Consider the following 25485-nt stretch of genomic DNA (forward strand, 5'->3'; position numbering starts at 1 on the left):
CATTTCCGCCTCTTCGATTCTGAAGGATGAGAAATACACCCACCCTATTGTGCATATTTAGACCTAAAGAGATCTTACAAATATAAACTATATGTACATACATGCGTTCAGCTAAAATACAAAGTAAATGTCGAAAGAAGTATTTTTAAGTATTGAATGGCCGAAGAACCATCATCTATGGAAACGTTTCACCACACACAAGAACTCCATGTCCGGCCCTCATTGTAAACTCCATAAAATGTCGAGGTATAAGTGGATAATTCAATTTGTAAACTGCTGGCATAAACGAGGCGCACATCGGCAGGCGATCTTCAATCACCGAAACCCCTCATCAAAATAAATAAAGTCAAGAGAAAATCAAATGTACATATATACATATTTTAATTAGTTGGTAATCAGGTACTGATCGGAAAAGCCTCGCCGATGGCATTGTTCTCTTCCAAACGCTGGGCAATTGGGCTCCAAAGCTTTGGGTAGGATTGTTGCAACATCTCCAGGTTCCCGACGATGTACAGCGCCCAGCGAGCTCGAGAAAGAGCCACACACACCCGATTGGCTAGACGAAGGAAGCCAATTTGGCCGGACGGATTGCTGCGCACCAGCGAGAGCAGCACAATATTGGCCTCCAGGCCTTGGAAACTATCCACACTGGCCACTTGCACCGTGGAACCATACATTCGGGGAAGCTGCAGAAGGCAAGAGAATTGGGCAATCAAATTATGTGTATTATGTATTGCTAACATACCGCTTTCTTGATGCTCTCTATTTGGGCATTGTACGGGGACAGTATCGCAATATCGCTGTGTTTATATTTGGCCTTCTGAATCAGGAACTCAGTTAATTTGGCCAACACGCCAGCTTCGTAAAGGTTCTCGATGGACATATCAGTGGTGCGTTGCTCCGTTTGGTTGTGCTGAACAAAGTACAAGTTCGTAGACATCAGGCGGATGTTGTCGTATGCCTTCACTGACTCCGAGCAGAGCAGTTCGTCATAAATGCTGGGCACAAGGAGGTCGGAAATGCACGGGCGCATGCGGTACTGCAGATTGAGCAGTGAAAATGGCAGACCCGCCACAATGAGTCGTTCAAAGAGCGAGATCTGTGGGACCTTACTGCTGCCGCTGAATGGTTGCAGCTGCTTGTGATCGCCGACAAGGATCACATGCTCTGTGTGTGGCGTTAGGCAGGCCAGGATATGTGCCTCCTGAATCTCAGCTGCCTCCTCAAAGATGACGCACTTTGACTGCAGCAACCTGAACAAGAAGTTAAGACGAGCCGCGCACGTGGTGGTCATGGCCAACACGTCCTTGTCCCTTGCTAGAAAGAACTGGAAAATCATGCGGAGCGTGTCGATACGCTCGGCAACCTGATTAAGCTGCTCCTGAGCCGCCAGCGTCTGCTGGTAGCTGTCCTCGCTGCCATCAAAGTTTGCGTACAGGCCTTGTAGGTTCTGAAACTTTTCCTTGTATTCACAATTAACCAGCCACCAAGCTCGCTTCAAGCGCGGTGGCACCAAATCCGGGTTGATCATGGTACGCACGTTAAACTTGGATATTTGCGGATCTCGCGACTGGCTGCCAAAGCGAAGAATCTCTTGGCTGTACTGCGACACCTTTACAAGGAATTTGTCCAGCGAGTTGTTGGTATAGGTCAGCACAATGATGGGTCCCGTGCCCAGGGCTTTGGCATTCTGTATCAAAGTGTTAACCAACTCCACAGAAAGGTGTGTTTTTCCGGTGCCTGGAGGTCCCTGAATGATGCTAAACTCTCTGGTTAACGCTTCCTTGAAAGCAGTTTTCTGACTCTCGTTGAAAGGCAAATCGTCGGGTAGTTTGTCCAGCGTGAAGGGCTTTGCATTAAAACTTAGCTTAACTCCTGGTTTCATGTACGCTGGCGGTGGTATCTCCAACTAAATAATTGATAAAGTGGAATCAATTTCAGTTGTTCAATTACGCTTAGACTTACTTCTCCGTCTAGAATATAGCGACGCATGGGAAACTGCTCTGTGCTGCAGGTGCTCAGGTAATTGTGAACCCTGAGATAAGGCTCAAAAAACACTGGCGCCTGGAACATGATCAGTGGTCGGTCGTAGATGTTTCCAATATTATATTGTTTGACAATCTGCACACTTAGCTGCGGATGTATAGAAATATTATAAGCATTCATCTTTATAATGAACATATATCTTACGCAATCCTCCTTTAGTTTTTCTGGCTCCGTATAGCCAACGGAAGCCAGAATTAGATCATCAAAGGCGAGACTCGTGGTAAGACAGAGCAGTGTCCCAGATTTTATGGATTGCAGCCAAATCTTATAGTCATTCTTGGATGCTTCGGTAGATTTCACCTTCAAGAAAACTAGGCTGTGACGCTGAGCCTCCGCAAATTGCGGATTTAAAGACAGATGCGCATTGGACCACAGAAGACCCTGTTGCTTAAACTCATCAACATCCGTTTCGCTGCGTAGTTGCTGCACAAACTCCATTAATGGGTCTAAAAAATCTTCCTTAAGTAAATTTCGCTGTGCATTCAAATATTGAACCACTTTGTTGGTCACTAAACGCTCATCTTCTTCATCTTTGGAAGCCTTAGTGTCTTCCTTGCCCAGTAACCTGTCCAGCGTCGGATAAATTTGTCCCTTGACATTATGTGAAAGGTTGCCGCTGAGTGCATCGAGACCTTCTATTAAATCGCTTTTAAAGGAAGGTGCCAACTTTTTGTAAAGTTCCACCAATTCGTAGCCCTGGCGACTAAGTACGCCATGCTTATGAGCTCGCAGAAGCATCCACTTAATATGGCTTAATATCAGAGCCGAATCCGCATCACATTTTGCCACAGCGGCTTTGGCCTGCAAAAGATTCTTGATCTTGTCCAGAAGCACCGTCTGCCGACTGAAAGCGGACAGAAAGATTTCATCAAATCCACCTAACTCCAGTTCGCAAAGCGACCACATGATATCCACAAATAGGCCAACTCGTTTCACACTATCATTGGCCAGCACTTGATTCACGAAGAGATCTCGATCCTCGGACAAGAAGTATAGGAACATGTCGACGGCTGGCATTTTCAGCGCCTTTGTTAGCTCGGGCAGGGAGAACCTGCCGGAGGCCTTGCCATCACTTCTGGCACTCATCGAGGAGGCCTCCAGGCTAAGTTGCTTCAAGTAATGTCCTCCCACTGGAACCAAACAGCTTGATAGTACAAATATTACAGCTGGTGAGTACTGGAGGGTACTTACCCTCAGGTGGACAGCTTTCAATGTGCTCCTCATTCGCTCTCTGCTCCTGGGACTTAAGCGTCTTCTCCAGGCCCTGCAACAGTTTGTCCTCATCCTGGTTAAACCAATCTTCATCTGAACTTGACATGGTGTTTCGTATGAATGCTTTGAAATCGCAATTGAAATGCCAAAAAGTGCGACGTGCAATTTACAGTGAAGCTTACTTATGTGGACAAATGCATTAAAAAGAAATCCATTTGTCTCAGCTGCATTTTTAAGTGTGCTTTTTAATTATGAAGCAAAATAACATTTTTTGTTTATTACCATGTACTTAAATTATTTAATTAAAACGATTAAATATTATTTGGTACCTGCTAAAGAGTATCTACTGCATTGGCAGAAATCCTGATTATTATGCGACGCTTCAAAGCGTTTGCGACCTGGTCACACTACGCTTGGAACTGAATGGATGGTTGTGGTGTAATTTAGCGAAATTCTTTAAGATATTGCGCGTTAAAGTTCTTACACATTGGAATTACTGCCGTCAACAATAATTATAATAGCACAAACACGTCTAAGCAACTAAGTTGAGTAAGTACAAAGTGAGTCCATATGAAATTGTTTACTTTTAAATCAGCCCGCGCTTTTTCCCTCGCATAGAACAAAACCAAATGGAACGGAGTCGCAGAGGCAGGATTCGGCGGATGCCTACGTCCGGATCAGAAAGCGATGGCTCCACAGCAGAACCAACTCGCAAGAAGAGCAAACAGCAGCTCGAGCAAACCCAATCCGAGGCAGACACGGAGGCGGACTATGTCGAGTATTACGAAGAGGAAGAGTCGGAGAAATTCGAGAATGCGTCGACTTCGCAGACGACAAGGTCTCGGAACAAGCAGGCGCGCCAAAGAACTTCAAACATGTCCCAGCGCAGCGGCAACTTTAATCTAACTGTAAGATTTAAAGATAAACCATTTAGACCCAGTTTATCTAACACATATTTTCCATAGTCTGAGTTATCCATACCGAACGCCTTCGATCGCTGCGGCAAAGTAATTTCCATGCGCCTCACCAACTTCATGTGTCACTCCAATCTATTCATTGAGTTCGGGCCCAATATCAACTTCCTGGTTGGCAACAATGGCAGTGGCAAGAGCGCCGTAATCACGGCACTGGCTTTGGGTCTGACCAGCAGTGCTAGAGCAACTAACAGGGCCAGCAGTATACAGAGTAGGTAGGAGTAAAAGCAATACAAAACATCCAATTATGATACATGTATTCCAGAGCTCATCAAGAACGGTGAAGCTAGTGCCACCATATCCATAACGCTGTGCAATGCGGGATTGCGGCCCTTCAAAGCGGACGTCTTCGGGCCCCACCTCACCGTAGTACGACAAATACGCCACTCCTCCTCGACTTACGACCTCCAGGACGCTCGCGGTAAAAGCGTCTCGAAGAAAGTGTCTGAGATTAGGCGCATGCTGCTCTGTTTCGGCATCAATGTGGAGAACCCCATTTTTGTGCTGAATCAGGAGGCGGCGAGGGAGTTTCTAAAAGAGTAAGGAGATCTGAAATATTCTTAAGAAATGCCTCCTAAGCATGTTTTATTGTTTGCAGATTGGAGCCAGCATCGAATTACAAACTGTTAATGAAAGCAACTCAACTGGATGTTTGCACCAGCAGTCTAACCGAGTGCCATGCTCAGCGACGTCATTTCACCCAAGACCTGGAACAACTGCAAAAGGTGGGTGTAGTTTAGCTAATAGTATTTCCTGTCTCTATGTTTGTGTGATTTTCAAATTAAACAGAAAAGAGAAGTGGTGGCCAAGCAAGTTGAAGCGGAGGAGGAAAAGGTGTCGATTCTTAAGGATAAGGAAATTGTCAAGGTAGGACATTTGAGTAGAATATAATAGTTAACGCTAAACCTAACATCGCTTTACTTACTCAGGTTAAATTGGAGCAGTGCAAAACAAAACTGGCATGGATGGCCGTGACGCAATATCAAAAAGAGCTCGAGAATCTAGAGCATTCAATTAAACTGATTGAAAACAAGAAGGCGAAGCTGGAGCAGACAACATCCAAAAAGGAGAGCACGCAAGCCACCATGACCCAACAATTGAAGTGAGATTAGTTAATATTCTATAGATGATTTATTGTAAAAACATATCCCTTCCTATTGTTTCCTCACCAGGGAGTTTGAGGCTTCTAAAAGTCAGATATTGGCAACCTACAAGACCCAGGATGAGAAGCTGAGAGCAGCCAAGAAGGCAGTGCAGGACCTGCTTTTCATAGCCAGCCAAGTCAAAGCCCAGATCGGGAACGCAGAACGTCGCATGCGAGAGGATCAGCATGCGTATGATGAATGTGAAAAGCTAATAGGAAACTATCATGCCGACTTTAATCGGGTTAAGGAGCAGCGGGAAGAGCACGCTAACAAGATGGAGACGTTAAAGAAGCAGGTGGCCGACAGCGAACAGATCATCGCCCAGTTGCGAGAGGAGCAGCAGCAGATTACACGCGACATTAACTCGGTCCAAGAAAGGGTGGACGCTGTAAAAAATGAAAAAAGACAGCTGCATAAATCAAAGCGTGAGTGAATATCTTCCTTCTGAAAAAAAAACATTATATATTGTTAAATTTTTACAGAAAACATCAGTTGGGAGATAGAAGCACTGTCTCGCAACAAGTCCAATAAACTTTCCGTGTACGGTGAGCAAGCGATACAGGTTGTGCATGCACTGCGAACTCAGTATGCCGGTTCCAATATGCATAGAATGCCTCGAGGGCCGCTGGGCCAGTATATCAGTGCGCCCAATCCAAAATACCGCGACCTGATTGAGAACCAGCTCATGTCCTGCCTGCGCTCGTACATCGTTAGCTCCGACCGCGAGCGCCAGTCGCTGCGGGCGTTGCTGCAAAACAAGTTCCAAGGCGGAAATATACCCACTATTATAACCAGTCCGTTTACGGATCGCGTTTACGACGTGTCTCGAAACAAGGTGCAACCCACCACACCAAATACCACAGTGTTAATCGATGAAATCAGGTAAATACAATTGCAAATTGAAGTAATTCATTTAATTATTAATTTTCTACATTGCAGCTGCGATGATCCTGTGGTAATGAACTACCTTATTGATATGCTACGCATCGAAACGGTCCTTGTGACAGAGTCCAAAGAAACTGCCGAATTCCTCACCTCCGACACTGAGAATGTGCCGCCCAATCTAACGCGTGTGCTGGTGCCGAACCTGGGACTGGAGTACATACCATCTCCCAACTATGCCGTATACTCGACTAGAATAACACCCGCCCGCTATATTCATATAAACGTCGATGATCGGATACGACAGCTTCATATGGAGCAAAGCGAACTGCAGGAAAAGGAGGCTTCTTTGGAAATAGACTACATGCAACACAGAAAGGCACTGGAAAACACCCAACAAATGATTTCGAAGAAGAGTACTATGATTGGTCAGCATCAATCAAGGAATCAGAAGGCTATGCAGCAGATAATGGAGCTGCAAAACTTTGACTATCAAGAGCTACCGGAGTACGATCGTTTGGTAAGTGCTATTTCTCAAAACCTTTCGGTAATAATTTATTTTATTGCTTTTATAGAAATCTCATTTAGCTGATAGCGGCGAAAAAATTGAGAAATGTAGGGCACAACGGGAAACGCTTCAGGAAAAACTTCTTAGCATCCAAGAAAGCAAGGCAGAACTTGAGTCAACTGAAGCCGCAGAGAGGCGAGCCCTTGACGGGATTCACAAGAAGCTTTCCACACTGGACACCGAAGTTAGCGATGTCGAAAGCAAAATCCGCAGCCTGGACCTCCATTATGAAGAAAACACTCGTAATTTCCAAAAAACGTTGGAGCTCGAGAAAAAAATGCTCGGCGAGAAGAAGACCGTGCTGAACGAGTTGGAAAAGGCTCGCAAAGAGGCTGAGAAAACGGGAGAGTTTGTAGCAACGACGCAATCGGAGGAGAAAATTCGCGAAGCGATAAGTCGCTACAAGTCAAAGATTAAACAAGTGGAGCAGCTTAACTATAACCATGAAGAGGTAGAAAGAGGATTGGCGGAGCTGCGAGATGAATTGGGCCTGCAAGCTCGGCACCTGGAAGTGGTTGAATCCGTGATCAAGAAGCTCCGCGTGGCCTACCATCACCGAGCTCAACTTTTTCAGAGATCGCGACATCATTACTTCACAATGGTTCAGTTTCAATTTGAAGTACGTATTGAGTTCTTGGACCGCGATAATTACCTTAAACTTGGTTTTCTTAACTTTTTAGCAAGCTCTTGCTATGCGACAATTTCGAGTTAGTTTCGAGACCAGTGACAAAGAAAAGACGTGGAAGATCAACGTATTTCCGCCCAGTGGGAATGAGACTTCCAATACCAGGAGCTTATCGGGCGGTGAACGATCGTTTACGACGGTATCCTTGCTGAAAGGACTTTGGAGCACTTCAGATCATCCGTTCTACTTTTTGGACGAATACGATGTGTTTACAGTGAGTTCGATTTATATTCGTCACTTCTTTGAGTATCCCAAAGCAAAGTATCTTCTTTCAGGATGAAGTAAACCGCAAGTTTATCACGGAAATTCTAATCGGCGAGGGTTTGGAGTGGATTTCGCGTCAGTATTGTTTCCTGACGCCCCAGGACACGAGGGTCGAGGCTAGCAATCTGATCACCGTGCACAAGTATGAAAACTATTTAATCGTATTTTAGCACTATATTAATTGAATTCATTTGTTTTTGTTCTAGACTTGAGGCTCCCGAACGGTAACATTGTTAAATAATAAACCAAAACTCAAAAGTTGCAGGGCGACGAAGAATAAGAACCAACTGTATTTTAAGAGTTATTGAAATGTATGAAAAGTTTCCATTTTTTAAATAAGATTTATATTGACGAGATAATTTTAAGTTGCTGTTTGTTCTACGAATAAAAAAATGCTCATTTTTCTTTTATTTATAAATATTGCACTTTTAAAAGGTTTTTTTAATGTCTTCAAATATTTCATTTTCAAAATATGGCAACTTTGGAAAGAGCAGGGTGGCAGCCCTTGCGAATCATATGTTGGTTGCACGTTCGAGCTGCATGAAGTGGTATGATGTTTTTTTACACTATTTAAAAACATATTTTCTTTAAATTTAAATAAACTTAAGTTTTAAATGCTTAAGGAATTCAAATTTCATTAGATTTTTAAGTCTGCTAGTTTTGGTTTAAGATATATTACACTTTTGAACCGTATTCATCAAGCAGTCTGAACGTGCATTGACCCTCAGCTGTAAGTAACCTCAACGCGGCGGCGACTGGATTTGTCTCATTTGTTTGTTGAAATTGTTGAACTTATTAAACTTGCACAATGAGCCGCAACTACAAGGAGGATCAGACCAACGAGGTGGAGGCGTTGGACTCCATATACTGTGGCGAAATGGAGAGTAAGTTGCACGGCATTTGCTAAAAAGCCACATTAACAATTGCCTCTGTTCAGTTCTCGCCACGGAGCCGCACCACAAATTCCAGATTCCCATCGCCACGGAGGAGTATAGTTCGGAGGAGCCCGAGAAAGGTCTGTCCTGCAAACTGGTCTTCACATACACAGCCACCTATCCGGATGGAGCACCCGTGGTGGAAATCGAGGAGCCAGAGAACTTTGAGGACACGTTCGAAACGCGCCTGCTGGAACACCTGCAAAAGACAATTGAGGAGAACCTGGGCATGGAGATGATCTTTTCGCTGGTGAGCAGTGCCCAGGAGTGGCTGAACGAGCGTTGGGATGAGCACAAATTCCACCAGGAGGAACTGCGAGAACAGAAGCTGCGGGAAGTCGAAGAGGAGGAACGCAAGAAATTCGAGGGCACCCGTGTGACGGTGGAGTCCTTCCTCACATGGAAACTCGAATTCGAGGACAGCACCGGCATTGCCGCCAAGCGGGAGAAGAACAATGTGTCCAAGAAACAAACCGGACGCGAACTCTTCATGTGCGACACCACGCTCAACGATTCGGACATCAAGTTCCTCCTGGAGGCGGGTGAAAACATTGAGAATGTCAAAATCGATGAGACGCTGTTCCAAGATATTGGCGAACTGGATTTGGATGAAGATGATGATGAGGATTGGGTGCCCGGTGCGGACGACGACGACGATTAAGTTACAAACTAGGTCTACTCCGTAGAGTGAAGTTACAACTCAATGGCATATTTGTGAATTGTAAATAACATTAAATGCCAACTTCTTTATTAATCTTAGTTGTTAGGGTTCTGCAAGCTCATTTCGGAAAGCCGGAAACTGGTCTCCGCTTTAATGTCATCCAGGTCGAAGAACTCCTCATCGCTCTCCTCCTGCTTTTGCTTCTCTTCCACCTGGCTTTTCCTAACCGCTGGCAGTTTCTTGTTGGGGAAATTCAGATTAGACCAGGAGCCGGGCTCCAGCTTGGGCAGTGTAATCTCCACTTTAGTGCCAAACATATGCGCACTGGCATTGCTCACATTGACAATCTGCAAGAGAATATGATTAGCCAGTTTACCATGGAATTTAGATAGCTTTGGAACTTACACCACGCAATTCCAGGTCCAGGTCAAACCTGGCGTTGTCCTGCTCGGGAAAGACCAGGTTAACGTGCAGCCTGATGGGATTAAGCTCCACCACACTCTGACTGTAATCATATTTTTTGGCATAAATGGCCACTACCACATTGGTGGCCGTCTGGTGCCAGTCGTAGCGGCACTGCACAACCTTCTTGTCGTCGTTCTGAAAGGAGAGTTTACAAAATGCATCTCGTTTCTTCCAAGCCTATTGCTTTTTAAGGCACCCACCTCTTTAACCCATTTGTGCTCACCGTAGGCACAGCCCTTTTGCGCCATAAACTGGGCAAAGTCCGAGGTTCGTTTCTGGCAGCAGGACCAGAATTTCATGCCCTCGTGAAAGATGGGCACGCCCGGATGGTAGGTGCACTCTCCAAAGTCGCTGCTGGTGCCCGTAAAGGAGTAGGTGCATCCGTTATTCTTGCAACTGGTTCCCACCTCGATGGCGTCGCTGGACTTTTGAACAGCCGGCGTTTTGGCTGCAAACACGATCTCTTTCAGGGCAGGAGCCACGGCGGGCTGTAGGACGGTCAGCGGCGAATCAATGGGCGGACGCGGCAAGGCTTCCCGGATGGGTGCCCGCACCTCGATTACCTCGTCCTTGTCGGCGGACGCATCTCGAACAGGTTTCTCCGGCTCCGGTGGCTTCACATTGGAGTGCTTTGCCAAGGTGCAGCCCTTGATGTTGAGGAACTCGGTGAAGTCCACCGACTTCTTGTTGCAGCAGGACCAACCCTTGTAGGCGTCGTGGAAGAAAGGTTCGCCCGGATGGTGCCGGCAAGATTCTGGACGGGATTACGGGTGGTTAAACAATTCGCAATTGACTTGAACGGCGGCTGCTTACCATCGTTGTTGGTCGCCGGATCGAAGAGTTGGCCACAGCCTCTGTTATAGCATTGTTCCATGATTATGTTGTTTTGGTTTAACTTAATATGTGCCAATTTCGCTTAAATCTAGAATATTCGCCTGCAAACAGATGTGTTTCATACTTTCTTACCATCAGCATGGGCATCGATATTATGGCGCTAGTGAGTGATGGTCACACTGCAGAGGCAAGCGCGAAAATTCAAATTGATTGATTTGCTCTCTTTCATTTCCATTTCTTATTCTACGTAATAATGTATGCTTGATAATTATTGAAAAATCTGAAAAATTATTATAAGTGTCCAAGATTAACGAAGTTAAATTTTCTAGTATTTTAATTCAATATCTTTGGGGTATTTCTATTAATCTTATTGCGAACTATGTCATGGTTAAATATGTGTTTATTTAAATATAAGTACACTTCTTGGCCAATAAACGTAAGCAGTGATTTTAATGCCTTGAAATATGTGACAAATAGCTGCTTTTTTGCACACCGATCATCGCTGGTGGCTTTGGAAAGGCCAACAGTCGCGGATTGAGAGCAATTAAAAGTGATAGTAAATTTGGAATTATGTTAATTGCTGCCACTGTTTAGCCGACCAATGCGGTCTTTATAGAATTTGCTAATTGCAAGACGGAATTGAACCAAAAACCATTATTTGCCAAATCACCTGAAGGTCAGCCACCGACTGGGTTGCGGGTTTGGGTTTTGGGCTACGTGATTTTTGAACGGAACTGGCCAGCGACATTTTGAAATTAGATCAAAGACTGGGCGGGATACTGGAGTGCTGGTTCTGGCTGCTTCTAACTGGTTCCCGGAGGCCTCGGGTAATGTCTCCGCCTTGTATGATTTCATTTTTTCATTTGTCGCACTCAGTCATAGACACACGTTTTCACGGTTTCATTTTCATTTATTGCCTGCGGTGTTGGGGCATAAAGCATACTTTATACTGGCTCACTGTAAAAAAAATCTAGTGACAGCATTTTCTCTCAGTTACTGCGATATATGTATTTAAATTTATCAACCTAGTAGAGTTATCAATTTATTCTAATAGGTACGTGGAACATATCAAACATTTTCCAGCATAATCCCTTCGTTTTGAAATCGATATACTTTTTTCACCGTGCAGTCGTTGAAACTGTCGTTTCGCTGGAAATTCTTGTGGTCAACAAGGTTATCAACACGTTTCGCCTGACGCTGTTCCTGTGCCTCAAAAACAAAATCAGAGAGAACGCATTAGTCGAGTTTCTCGACTATCAGATACCCGTTACTCAGCTAGTGGCAGTACGAGAATAAAGTTTCAAAATTTGTTCATATTGATAACATCTATCTTTAATCGACTTGGCTGGTGATCCTGATTAATTCTTTCTTTTTCCTGTTACGAGTACAAGCTTTTCTAAGAATCTGGCATACCCTTTTTCTCTGCGAGTATGTTTATGGTATAATTATGACAAAGTCGGCGTTTTCCGCAGCTCCACAGGCACATTCGCCGCTTTAACTGCGGCTGTGAATCATGCCATGATCCAATGATCCGTTGCCCATTGTTGTGAAACCGACCGAGAATTGTGGACTTTTTCTGGTGCGGTGCAATTCTGGCATTTGGCTTTTGACAATCGCAGAAATGCAACATATATAAATAAATAAAGAAAAAATAAATATAGCGGACACTCTGGTCGCAACATCGCCAGTGTCAGTGGAAATTAACACCGCCCGTTTTGACTTTGGCTTCGGCTTTTGTCTTTTGCCCCGGCCGCCCGGGCGTATACGTAATTTAGCATACAATGGCGAGCCAGCAAAAGCCATATAACATGCAATTGTGGCGCTGCTGTCATGTCATGGCGCACAGTTTTTCCGCAATGGCAAAATTCGCAGCATTCCAGAGCCACTGACGATGCCCAAGATGTGCGTGCTGCAAATGCCCTGCAAGCAACCATTGGCAATACTTATTTGGTCTACTTATCCTTATCGCCGATTGCCGATTGGCTGCCAATTTCCCAGCTGAAAGCTGAAAGCTGAAGGGATGTTGCAATTAGGTCGCTGCAATGCAAATGATCTGCGCGCTGCACGCTCTCAAGTTCGTTTCCCAAGTCTTTTGTTTGCCAATCCAAATTTCAGCTAAAACACAGCTTGGCCGTCAGTTGATTGCTTGTTAGTTTCAATCATAATTATTTAATATTATGAATGAAATGCTTGGTTTTTAGTGAGGTTGAGGTGCATTAATAGTTGTTAAATAAATAAAATAAATATAATATAAAAAATATGTAATGAAATCTTTAGTAGATGAGCTGACAAATATTTTATTTCACTTAATACATCAATGTTGGAGATCCACATCCACACACACACATTGCAACTCCTCATTCAAGTTAAACACTATTCATTTGTTAATAAGAGTTAACACATTTATTTACAAGACAATTGTTTCTAGTCTCCAGCTCTTGCTCCTAGTTCTCCTCTCCGGCGGCAGTCAGTCCACTCCACTCTCCACTGACCACTGAACATGACTCGGTGTTTGGTTTTTCGGCCACAGCTCCATCCGTTGGCTCAGAAGTATCTAAACCGCGTGGTGTACGGACTACCGAAGAAGTTGTATGTCGCATAGGCGGTGTCGGGGGTCTGGAAGGTGGTGCTAAAGTACGTGGACGGATCCCCCGCGGCCGCCACTGCCACAGCCGCCGCTGCTGTTCGAACAAACAAGAGCATTTTAATTGGGTTTCTCACACGACGCGGCGTCATTAATATTGGATTATTAGGTAGGTATGTTGGGCAAGTGCACTTGGAGGCGGTAGGTGGGTATTCGGGATTTCGTATTGGTATGGGGTATTGGGTATTAATTGTGGTTGCTGCGGGTGCCAAGTGGTGAATTCCAAGCGTGGGCGTCACCCAATGACACAGCTCGAAGGTCGCGCCGGGGTCTAAAGCTCATTCCGTCAATCACAATCGCCACTGCAATCACGGCGTCGACGTCACAGTCGTCGTTAGCCGATCTCGCCTTTGATTGTCCACCGAGTCGTCCGTTCGTCTGACAACGCCCAGCCACTTTGATTAGAATGTCGGTCACATTTGACCACTTGGGCCAATCGGTATGTACACTGCGGAAATTAATCACCTAAAGCTATGCGTTTTATAAGAAAATCCTATGGACTTCCAAGAAGGCGGCTAATTGTGGTAAGAATAATGAAACAATATCACCATTAGAAACGTTCGTTTTCTAAGTCTTTTGTTTGTCCAAAGCAATCTGAGGCAACAAATTATCTCTGTCTTCAATTAATGGTAGTTAATCACTTTAAGAAGAAGTACTTCTGCAATTAAAGCCATTTGAGGAACCAAAGGCGGAGATTTCGAGGAAGCTATTGCTGAAACCAACTTCTCTTTGTGTAATTGTGGTGGGTGGCTGCGGCTGGAGATTGCTCAACTGCACACACCGGCCAATCGCCGCTCGAATTCATGCCTGGAACTAAATCAAGGGGGGGGCATGGGGCATGCGGAATGGGGCGGGGGAGCTGCCATTAATCTACGCCAGTCTTGGGCAATTGTTACGCTGCGGCTTCAGTTGGACGTCGATTGGTGCTGCCGAAACCATTACCATGGCCTGCGGGCGAGTGGGTCTCCTAGCCGCAGGCAGTCCTCATCAGGAAGCCGAATGCCGAATGCCGAATGCCGAATCCCACTGCGTAACCATTTGGCTATATGGTTTTGCGGCTATTCGGTGGTGGTGGGGGGGAAGAGAACTTTTGCCATGCAAAGTTAATTACACAATGGACCAATGGGTCCTTGTCGACTCTCAGGCTTTTCAGTTTTTTCCAATCGTGCATAAATTGTCAAATTGTAAAAATTATCTCAACTTAGCGTCGTTGCCGCAAACGCTTTTTACGCTTTTTGTTCCCAGCTTCAACTTCATTGTGAAATGTCTCTCCATTCATTTGTACGAATGAGTTTGGCATCGAAGTCGGAGTCCTCCGGCTTCAGCGCGCATTCAGCATGGAAAAAGTTGCCCCATTTCTGCATGCTCAAAATCGATATGCAAAAACAGAGCAAGCTGTGCTCGCAAAAAGCGAAAATCAACTGCCAACATATTTTGCATGCGGCAAAAATGCAAAGGCAGCCAAGTCGCATTAGTCGCGCATATCATTGGCTCCGTCTGGCCGGCGTCTGCTCCGTCCCTCCCTTCCTCCGTTCCTGCGTTCCTCCGACTCCATTCCATTCCTCGCTAGACTAGATTCCGCTCCTACTCCACGACGAATCTGGCACGGGACCACTTGCGATCTGAGTTGGAGCCGCGAATAGCGAGTCACCAGCGGCAATTGTTGCCTCAGCACCTGCTTCTGCTGGGATCGTTAAGGAAACTGTTTATGTGCCCTGCCAGCAAAGGTTATTTCGATTCACTGGTGCTGTTGGTTCTAAAAAGTAGCTAAAAACTAACTAAAGGCTCAAACATCAAGCATGAAATATACTTTTTTGAGATTATTCTGTCCTAATCTCAATTTCCTTACTAAGTAAGTTTCGAGCTAAGGAACTTTGCTTTCCAAGTTCGTTGCCTAAGTCTTTTGTTTAAAACATCCTCAACAGTTTATAGAGAAAACTGTTAGTTGTAGTTGATTTTTGTTTAGAACTAAATAACTGCTCAAGTTCGTTGCCTAAGTCTTTTGTTTAAAACATCCTCTACAGTTTATAGAGAAAACTGTTAGCTGTAGTTGATTTTCATTTAGAACTAAATAACTGCTCAAGTTCGTTGCCTAAGTCTTTTGTTTTGTAGCCATTCTTTTCTATTTGGTCACAAGAGGAATACCTCAAACGCCTTACACCTTAACCGGCTTATCTGCCCATTTGCATATGCATCACTTTGTCTGCTTTCCGCAGGAGACCACTAGTCAGCCACCTGGAGTACATGTGTTCCTCTGCGGCCTGCTCCGCCAAGTGTGAAGCTGTGCGCCATGGAGGGACAGAGCATGCCCAGGTCGAGTTGCAAGTGGAAGTTGGAAGTCACAGTCGATGGTTTCCCCGGATCCGTCTTCGTCTTCGTTTGAGTCTTCGTTTGAGTCTGCGTACCAGTCTTTATTTGCCGCCATCCAATCGCGGAGCCGCTGCACTTCAAAGTCGGAACGGAGCTGTTAATTAGGCGCTAGTTTTATGTGCGCTTAAAATAATTGCTACCGCGGTGATCGCTGATCGGTGATCACTGATCAGCCGCTCGAGTGCTTTAATCCAGATACGAAATACGAAAAAAACATAAAATACAACTCAAATGGTGCATTGATAAACGAAAAATGCTGCAAATTTAATTGTGGTTTTTTTTGTTTAATAATATTTGTCGGTTTATTCATAATTTAAAATTTCGTTTTTTGTTACAAATAAAATAAGGTTAAAACAAAAGATAAAATCATAATACAATTCCAATTTGAAACATAAATTAAAAAAGAAGCGAAAATCATAAGACAAATTAAAATACAAATTAAAATACAAAACGAAAACAATAAGGTGGAAAATAACTTCAATAGCGTTTTCAAGCTAATTAAACTAAGTAATGTTAAATTAACATTAATGGTTGTGGGGAAGGGGGATAGGAGGGGGGTAGGGTGCCGAGTTAGTGGGCTGTTTTTACTTGTGGGTGGCTGCAATTAGCTAAGAGGGACGCATTTCCGTTTCCGGTGCTGGTGTGCAAAGTGTGTGATTGTGGTGCTTTCGAGTGCTTTGGGTTAATTACTGGTAATCGGTGTGTTGTGTTGTGTGTTGTGCTGTGTTGTAGTGTAGGGTAGATTTGGCATTCGGTGTGAGGAAGATTTTTTACTTTAACCAGAGAGTTTTCCTGCGAATTAGACATTTGTGTGGGTTGCAAATTACTGGGCAATCGTTTAACAATATAACAAAGAAATAACAAAAAAAAACACGACTACATATTGCACTAATAAAGCTTTTCTTCTATAGGAAAGTGTTTGCGTGTGTGGCTGTTCGAGTGTGTGAGTGAGATGGAGATGGTGGAGCAGCTATCTCTATCTGTGTGTTCAGACAGTGCGCTTAAAGAGGTTCGCATTACTTTGCTGGGGCGGCACAAAACCGTATCCGGAGGCGCCCACGACCACGCCGCTGGACTCGTCCACTGCGTCTGGAGGGGATGGGGGGAACACCACGGGTCCTGCAAGGAAATCGGTTAAAACTATTAAGAAGGTGCAACTATCTACATTCAGATTGTTAATTAAGTCTTGCTGTGCAGTTTAAATGAAGAGTTATATTTCCATTGACTCCATAAAGTCCATGTTCAACTAAGGACATCTTACCCCTGTTCTGTCGAGGATCCCGAACCTGTGTGGCCGTTGAGGGTCCCGCCAGCGCCACGGGATCGAATCCAAAGCGAGTCCGGCTGGGGAACTGGCCCAGGAAGTATTGCTGGCCCGCGGCGAAGGCCACAAGGAGGCAGAGGGCGGCGATGGTGACTAACTGCAAGTGGAGGTGGACAATGCTAAATTAGTTAAGGACTGCAAGTACCTCGCTATTTGTGTATTTAGATATTTGTGCATAACATGGCTGACGGCGTGCACGGGCCAATTGCACTGGTTACACGCCGGCCAAAGCAATTAAGCCGTGGCAATGTGTGCCAATGCCATGAGCCGACAATTAAATAGCGAACGCAAGACGCAGAATGCCACATGCTTTTGCTTTTGGCCCGGTCAAGTGCAGTTGCCTTGAGCGCGAGCCAGAAAGCCAGAAAGCCTGGCCAGAAGCCCCGAAAGCCAAAAGCCAAAAGCCGGAGTGCCAAGTACCAAGTACCAAGTACCAAGTGCCGGATAGCCGGAGTGCCTTTAACAGTTGCAGTCCGCCTGCGATTTGATTTCGGTTCTGGTCGATGGCCAAAAGGCCTCTGCAATTGGCCACGTCAACTGCGGCAATGGCCCATGACGAATTTATGACAAATATGGCACACTTTGATATGGTTGTTAAACGTAACATTCTCGAATTGTTTAACAATTAACACAATTAACATAAATTGGTGCTTAACTTAAAATTACAAGCTTATTTCGGAATAAGCGATCAAATGTTAATTGCTACTTTGTTGATCGTTTACCACCAGTTCCAAATTTTCCAAATATTTAATGCACTCAAGTGTGGATTAAAAAGTGTGCGCATATTATATTTAAATGTTCGCTTAACCAGCGAGTATGTGGCAAGAGTTTTGGAGAAATAAAATCTTAATTACACCCTGGGCTCCAGGAAGTTTTCAACTGATTTGTGTGTCGCAAGGCGCAGTAAATTAAAGCATGTGTTCCTTTTATGTGGTTTTGTGCTCTTTCATTGAAAGCATTCATTTTAAAAGCATAAAAAAGGCAAGGCATTGGAAAATGTATGCGCTTTGTACAGATTATTCAATGCACATCACGTTGAGCAGCCACAACTGCGCTGAAGTGTGATAAATTTGTTAAATAGCAATCACGGCAGCGATTATTTTCCCCACTGACCCCAATGCTGCGCCGATCGCCTGGGATGCTAATGACCCATGGAGCTGGAGCTGGAGAGGAAGGAGTTGGCCAATCAGGTGGGTGGCTGGGTGGCAAAAGGGGGGGCCACATGCTGTGCAAATTGTCTGGCTGACTGGTTCATAAATCGACTCGGGCTGTCTTCATGAAACTCCGACCACAAGTCGAACGTCTTAGTTAAGGCCGTCATTCGCCGGCTGACTTACTGACTTTACTGGCAGACTGACTTTAATCATAGGGCAAATTTGACTTAATAGAACGGGTTTACGTTGGCCCCATCGATTGGACAATCCAAATGCCCCATATGCACCCGTTTTTCATATGCACATTCATATTGCACTCATATAGTAAGTAGTGCAACCTGCTAATGCAAATGTTGCCAAAGTTTTTCGGGCCTCATTAATTGCCTAATGGGCCGCACCTTTTCTTGCTGAGAGGGTTCAAAAAGGGGCCCCTTTTCGGGGCAACAATAACGCTAATTGCTATTAGCCAAAATATGCTACAAAATAATCACAAAATATGCAAACAAGGCGGTCGCAAAGTTGCCAACAAGCCACCGTTAGACTTGTGAAAAAATTGTTTTAATTAATTCGTGTTTGCTGCCGCCACCGTTGTTGCTGCTGTTTCTGTTGTTGCCGTCCAGCCAGAAACTAAACCAAAAACTGCAACTTAAACTGAAACCAAGACGACTATTGCCACATCCGAGTTTATTTTTTTTTTTTTTTAAATGAAACAGTGGCGCAGGATTGAAGTTCTCAAGAGCGAGGAACATGAGATCGTTAAGGGAAATGCTGTCAAGTTTACAAGTGAACTACTTCACTGTCATTTCGAGTCACTTGAGCAGTGACTAATGATCCGATCATTGGGATTAGGCTATAGGCTGTTTGTAATTTGATTGCTACGATTACTCCAGAAGTTGGCACTTTAAACTGCGGAAACAACTTTGGTTCCCATTAATGTGGCATTTATCTGGGAATTAATGAACACCAATATTCTCCATATTAAGGTATAAGTTATTGTTGTGCTTTTAAATTCAAAATAACGCTAAACTGCCAGCTTATTGAAACAAATAGTTACTCATAAAACACCAGTACATTAGCTGGCGAAATATTTCTTTTTTAAAACAGGTTTCATTTAGTAATTGAAGTAAAACCAATCAAACTTCCTACATGAATGGCTTAAACGGAAATGAGACACAAGCCTTTCAAACCAGAGCTAAACAAATTAGATTCATCTGTCTTGACCACTGGTTTTCTGTGTTGGCATCTGTCTGGCTTCGGTTTTGGTATGGTTTTGGGTATGGTTTCCCCCTCCTGGCGATCTTGGCCAGAAAATGCGGCCTGTAAACACATGTAGCCGTCAGAATGTCGTCGTCAGCCGGCTGTTTGCATCTGGAATTCCGCAAAAAGCTGGCAAAATCTCAGCCTGCTCATTGGCTGCTACTGGCGAATTTGAAAGTAATTGATTTAACTAGTTTAGTGGCGTTTAATTGGGACTAATTAGTGGCTGGCGTTGGAATTAAGAACAATGCCTGCGGTCTTCCAGAGCCACCACCCCCCCCCCAAAAAAACAGAAAATTCCGACAAATTAGTCGAACAAATGACCTTAGATATGATTTCGTAATTGGGCGACTTGGGCTACGGAGCAGCAGCATAAACCACACCAGAAAACACACACACAATTCAGATATCGAGGCACGCAGACAAGCACCTTTTTTTTTTACAATTTTTTCTATTTAGTAGTAGTTGGCCAACGGCGGCTCATGCGAAAATAAAACCCACCCACCCACAACAATGATTAAGTGCAGCAACATGTGAGCGTGCCAGCGCATATAAAGCCAAATGAAAAGGCAAGTAAAAAATCACTAAACAACGACAGCGACTTGGAGCTGTTGTTGGAGCACCATGCAGCTCCATGGAGCACCATGGAGCACCATGGAGCAGCACCTTGGACACACGACGATAGCTGCATTGTCTCGTTAGCTCCGCACGCTGATAGCCCCTGGATTTGGGGTATAATAGCGCTGTCATGCCGCAGATATGGCCACTAGTAACTTTGTGGCACTTGAAATTGAATAAAAATTGACTTGTAATTGTAACTTTGCTTGAGGAGTTTTAGGCCGCTTTTTAGGCAGTCTAGATAACAAACAAATTAATCGTAAGGATCACCTTTTTGGCAACTACTGGATGTCTTTTTAATAGAATGGAAATGAGTGCTATTTAATCTTTTCTTATTTGTCAAGTGTATTCAGCATTCCCCTACCATTTTCTCACTTTAATTAACTGCTTATTGGTTATCTCTTATCAATATGAACAGATCTACTAAGGATTGTTGTAGTCTGCTCTACTTTAAACACTTTCCATAAAGTTAAATTCCAGCTAGCTACTCCCTTCAAATTTTCAATTTAGTTTTTTCTATTATGCGCTGGCATTTATTGGCGTTTAAGTTTTGATTGGCTACCAATGTGCGGTAAAAGATAAATTATATTTATTGCGCGGCCAAAGCAACAGGTAATCGAGACTGCGACTTGGCCCAAAAAAGTGTGCAAAAATTTGCATGAGTCAGAGGGAGCCTGGAAAAGCTGAAAAGTTGAAAAGCTGAAAAGCTGATGGATATCCAGGTGGCAGGCGAGCAGCTGCTAATTAATCTTGTTTATATTTAAACTTTAAGCGATTTGTCATTTGGCCAGTCGTTCGCTGGGACGTAATTAATTTTATGTGAAAACTACACGCAGTTGGAAAAGTGAATGTGATCGCAGCGATTGAACTCGGAACCCCGAACACAAAGTTATTATTGTTATCTTTTGTTAACGATAGCAACGCCCAGTTGCAGAGTTATTTTTTTTATTTTTTTTTGGCAGAGGGTTCAATGCTCGATTGAGCAACAATTTGGCTGACTTTCAACACGGAAGTTTGAGTAAAGAGCTCAGAGCTAAGAGTTAAGAGCTTGGACTCTCCAAACGCAAATAACGCCGCTTGTCCGAAGCTGGATCGCTGCAAAGTGTTGGATGTAGTAGGTGCAACCAACTAGCAGAAAAAAACAAAAAAAAAAAACCAAAAAAAAAATAATGGAAAACCGACGACTGCCGCTTCAAATTACTTTGAATTGTGTTTAATAGGTGGGAAATGGAAATGGAGTCAGTTGGCGACTTCGTGGCCAGCTGCCCCGTTGATTTTCTATTGCTATTGCTGTTGCTGTGTTGCTGAGTTGCCCAATCTATTGTCAATTGTAATTGAATTATTAAACATCAATTTGCCTAGGAAGTGCAAATTGCCAGCGGTCGTGCAGCGTGAGAATTCGAGGTAATCCAATTTGATTTGGTCTTTTCAGTTCTCTTGTTTGGTCTGATTTTTCCTTTTTCCTGCCAGTGAAATGGGTTCAAGTTCAAACTGGTTTTCAGCTGCAAGTCGCGGGCAAATTTGTAACGTTTAGAGTCTGACAAAATGACAAACACAAACGACAGACGACGACGACGACGATGGCGACGCACATGCCTCATAAATATGGTAATGGAGCGCGAATATCTGGCCACAAATGCCATACTTTTCGCAACTGGCCGTCGTCGCATGTGGGCAGTTGGTTTTCGAACTCTAACTGGACATGTGTACCGCATGCACTTGCCATGGATACTCCACCAACTGACCTGACTGACTGACTGACTGACTACATGGACAACTGGCTGGCTATCTGGATATCTGCTGGCTATCCGATTGCGACAGCCGTTCCAACGCAACTGGAGAGCTCGAAATCCTATGCCAAATCCTATGCCGAATCCTATGCTCCAGCTCCAGTTCCAGCTCCAGCTTCAGCGCCAACGCTAATCGCCGTCCAGCGACAGAAAGGCATAATAAAAATTGTTGAGCCCGCTCCGTGCGATGGAACGATATCGAATGACATGGCCTGGAACACCAGAAATCGGAATGTCCCACTCCTGGCGCGACTGAAGTGGGCAAAGCTGCCTCTTCTGGGAAATCTCAGCAGCTATAACTCGCATTTATACGAAGCTAATGCCTAATTTACTATAAATATACCAATGTTTTAACTAGCTAGTTGTAAATACTCCGTATTTTCCCCAAATCTGAGCTCAATTTTGCAATAGAGTCCGTATCACAAAGTTAAAATATAAAGCAAAAGCCAAAGCCGACTTGCGAGTAATTATGCACGGAGTGGACTTGTCGTCGTCCCCGTACTTGGGCATTGAGCAATCGCCACTTTCCGGCGTGACATCTTCATTAGAGGGAAGCCAAGCGCAGCCGACTACGAATTCAAAGAGCACAGATCCGAAAACCGAAACTCTAAATACAAAATACAAAATACAACATCAAATTGTACAAGTACGTATGGCAATTAATTTGAATTTCCACACGCAAGCAACAGAAAACTGTGTAACTAGAAATCCAAACTGGACGGACATCTGCTGGAGCGATTAACCGAGTTGGCTGTGAGCAATTAATAAATCTTGTTCGTGTGCATGGTCGTCGTCGAATCCTAATCGAGAGCGACACTGATTGCAGTTTCCCAGGGTGCCAGTTTAGCCTTTTGCCTGGAACAGCCACTCTTTCAGCAGGCAAACTGGTGGGGAAGGCATTGCATAAGCCATTTTCCAATGCAATGCACGCTTGCATTTTTATAATGCATAAGTTTGACTTAACTCGACTCTTTTTACTTCTTGGCATTTTTCACGCACAGCTTCGGTTCATTTGATTCATTCATGACTGCATCTGGGGTTTGGTTATTCGATTTTATGTTGGCTTACAGCTGGGAGAGCCGGCTTGGAACACGCAATGGGTTGGTCAGCCGGCCAACTAGCAATTGGTCTTGGCTTTGGCATTTCGGCTCTTGGCTCTTGGCTGTTGGCTGTTGGCCATTGGCGCGTGTGTATCGCACTTTTCAATTAAGTTACAAAACGCATGCCCAAGCACGTTTTCGCCTCGTTTTCTTGTCCAATCTGTCTATGCGTCTGTCTACCAGCCGTCTGCTGGTCTGCTGGTCTACGAACTCCGGACCCCGATACCCGATCCCCGATAGCCAAGCCCCGGATCTCAGATCTCCATGGCCTTCAACGTGAACTTGAGATTGTTATGTTATTTGGGTTTTTTTTGCGCGCACGCCTGAGATTTTGCGTGCGTTTTCCCATGTAATTGCGGGCTACTCGACTTGATTGCCAACTGCGTGGCGGAAACTGCTTGGACTTCTTATTAAATCGGTTTAGAGGCGTATAATTTCGCGTTTCATTGACCCATAAAGCATGATGTGATTCAGAATCTGATGCTAATGAAAGCCGCCGTTTATGAAAACTAACCACTTGGCTTTACCCAACTTGAAAGATTTTGCATTTTCAAATAACCACAAACTATGTATAAACAATTCATAAGTGGGAGAATTCAATGCTAATAGTATCTGTGCTCAATGAAATTTAAAAATTCAGATTATGAAGCAAATGGGAATTCCTAAAATAAATTTTAAAATAATTTTTTTGGGAATAAATTAAACATTGTATGAATGGAGAATATTGTTCACTGTGAACCAATAACATTTTAATGGGCAATCAAAACAACTGGATTTTTTTGAAAATGCAAACGAAAGGGAAAACACATTAATAACGAAAACTTGTGTGTGAAATGAGAAGAAATTTATAAAATTAAATACTGGTTAAAACTGAGTTGATTGGTCAGCATTTTAAAAGCGCTCATAAAAACTCCCTATCAAGATCGAATGATGATAAAAATGATGATATGCATATTTGGGCCATATGCATTCAAATTTCCATCAAATTTTCAGCGCCTTGAACGCGGATGGTCACCGAAAATAATGCACATAAACTTATACGAGTATGGCTTATATATGGCCTATAGATTCAGATATAGACATATCGAGGCGGTGGCCTGGCTTTCATGGCCCGCTGACACACGACATTGTGGACCATAAATTAGAGTGCCAGGGCCCAATAAAAATTCTTGCGGAGCAAACAATGACTGGGTCGACCGCAGCAGTCATTTGGCAACTGTCAAACCGAAATAGTTGACTTCATTTGTGGCCTAAACGAGGCTCAAACGTGTTAACAATTACGGCGCATTAGCGGCCAATGCAAATGCTGTGACAATTGTCGCGAAAAACGAAAGACTTAGGCAACGAACTTGCTGCAACTAACGAGGAAAAGGCGAACGAAAAAATACTTACGAATTTCATATTTGCTGGCTGATTGAGCTGCGCGGCAGTGTGTGCGTGTGAGAAGCTGCAATTAGTTAACAAATATTTGAATTATATCTGGCTCAAACACTGGCACTTTTCATTTGCTTGACACGTAATCGATGCTTTGCTTTGCTAGGTATTTCATCAATTTTTTGCGTTTGTTTGGTAAATTCTTGCTGCTGCGAGTTTCGTAAACAAAGGTAGCAATGCGTTATTTTGATGCGATGTTAATTTTGTTGATATTTTTTTTTGTTTTGTATTTTTTTTTTTTTTCGTATGTTATTTATGGATGACAACCGACGAGCACGCGAAGCCAGGAAAAACTGCATCCAAAGGCTGTGAACTGCGGAGTAGTACTCGTTGTACTCCAATATTGTTGGGCTCTTACACGGTGGGGCTCTCGGGCTTTTGGATTTTGGATTTCGGATTTCGGATCTCGGATCTCGAACCGCTGTACGTCGGCCTGTGCGGTAAAACGTTTAATGAATTCCAACAGATATGCTCAGTTGATTTTATATAAAGCATGGCCCGATCTCTGCCGCCGTCGACGGCGCAGCCGTGCGTTTGTTTTGAGTGGGTTTTTGTTTTCTGTGTTTGGCGATTTGAGTGAGTTTTTTTGTTTTTTTGTTTTGTTTATGACTCTGTTGTCGTTGGGGCTACGTGCTATTCGGTTTTGCATTCACCCCCGGCCACGTGATGTTTGTTCTCTGCAAGGGAATCGTCGGTATCGGTTAATGTTCATGTTAATGGGCAAACTGCAGTGGCGGTAGCGAATTCAACTTTCTAGCGAATCAATATTCATCGTCTTGGTTCCGGTAACCAGTTTTGGGTTTGGGGTGCACACAAAACGAGTCGATCAGCTGGCGATGCTTATGCAAATCGGTGTATCTAGCATATGTAATTGGAAAGCTGGCAGCACCTTGACTTGATTGCAGGTGAAAACATCATAGCAAACATGGCTCAAAGCGTGGCATTTGGCAATTTCTTCCGGCTCTGGCACTTCCACTTGACCGTGAAAAAATTTGCTGGATATTCGTTTGATTTAAATGACAATTTACGCGTTACGTTCGCTTCAGTGATTAAGAGTGGCATTATGCATAATCTGAATCATAATTATGTGCTCACAATACGCTCGTTCTCGGCCGGAAGCGTA

At 44.0% G+C, this 25485-nt stretch overlaps 5 protein-coding genes across 6 annotated transcripts; 2 read left to right on the forward strand and 3 right to left on the reverse strand.

Moving 5' to 3' along the window:
• Window positions 1-346: 346 nt before the first annotated feature.
• LOC120451656 (NFX1-type zinc finger-containing protein 1) lies at window positions 347-3477 on the reverse strand. The gene is made up of 5 exons (XM_039635531.2): window positions 3238-3477; window positions 2191-3176; window positions 1966-2133; window positions 746-1909; window positions 347-686 (listed from the first exon to the last, which is right to left on the reverse strand). The coding sequence occupies exons 1-5, from the start codon at window positions 3362-3364 to the stop codon at window positions 396-398; spliced, it is 2736 nt and encodes a 911-aa protein (XP_039491465.1). The 5' UTR covers window positions 3365-3477; the 3' UTR covers window positions 347-395.
• Window positions 3478-3648: 171 nt separating this feature from the next.
• Window positions 3649-8194, forward strand: LOC120451654 (structural maintenance of chromosomes protein 6). Its single transcript, XM_039635528.2, has 14 exons — window positions 3649-3807; window positions 3877-4166; window positions 4224-4443; window positions 4498-4771; window positions 4831-4957; window positions 5022-5099; window positions 5162-5334; window positions 5405-5802; window positions 5860-6259; window positions 6317-6779; window positions 6835-7446; window positions 7508-7726; window positions 7788-7918; window positions 7983-8194. The coding sequence occupies exons 2-14, from the start codon at window positions 3888-3890 to the stop codon at window positions 8002-8004; spliced, it is 3396 nt and encodes a 1131-aa protein (XP_039491462.1). The 5' UTR covers window positions 3649-3807; window positions 3877-3887; the 3' UTR covers window positions 8005-8194.
• Window positions 8195-8493: 299 nt separating this feature from the next.
• Window positions 8494-9465, forward strand: LOC120452985 (RWD domain-containing protein 1). Its single transcript, XM_039637481.2, has 2 exons — window positions 8494-8660; window positions 8714-9465. Exons 1-2 carry the CDS (start codon window positions 8585-8587, stop codon window positions 9370-9372), a joined length of 735 nt encoding a protein of 244 aa, XP_039493415.1. The 5' UTR covers window positions 8494-8584; the 3' UTR covers window positions 9373-9465.
• LOC120452984 (cysteine and histidine-rich domain-containing protein) lies at window positions 9423-10811 on the reverse strand. Its single transcript, XM_039637480.2, has 4 exons — window positions 10651-10811; window positions 10038-10591; window positions 9778-9972; window positions 9423-9719 (listed from the first exon to the last, which is right to left on the reverse strand). The coding sequence occupies exons 1-4, from the start codon at window positions 10709-10711 to the stop codon at window positions 9468-9470; spliced, it is 1062 nt and encodes a 353-aa protein (XP_039493414.1). The 5' UTR covers window positions 10712-10811; the 3' UTR covers window positions 9423-9467.
• Window positions 10812-13035: 2224 nt separating this feature from the next.
• LOC120453985 lies at window positions 13036-24796 on the reverse strand. Of its 2 annotated transcripts, none has more exons than XM_039638941.2 (5): window positions 24721-24796; window positions 24321-24375; window positions 16947-17106; window positions 16706-16804; window positions 13036-13349 (listed from the first exon to the last, which is right to left on the reverse strand). In XM_039638941.2, the coding sequence occupies exons 2-5, from the start codon at window positions 24327-24329 to the stop codon at window positions 13216-13218; spliced, it is 402 nt and encodes a 133-aa protein (XP_039494875.1). In that variant the 5' UTR covers window positions 24330-24375; window positions 24721-24796; the 3' UTR covers window positions 13036-13215. The 2 variants fall into 2 exon arrangements, with proteins under 2 accessions (XP_039494875.1, XP_039494874.1); XM_039638940.2 differs by having other exon boundaries at window positions 13040-13352.
• Between the last annotated feature and the right edge of the window lie 689 nt (window positions 24797-25485).

This window comes from Drosophila santomea, chromosome 3R, assembly GCF_016746245.2.
Source record: "Drosophila santomea strain STO CAGO 1482 chromosome 3R, Prin_Dsan_1.1, whole genome shotgun sequence".
Lineage (NCBI taxonomy): Eukaryota > Metazoa > Arthropoda > Insecta > Diptera > Drosophilidae > Drosophila > Drosophila santomea.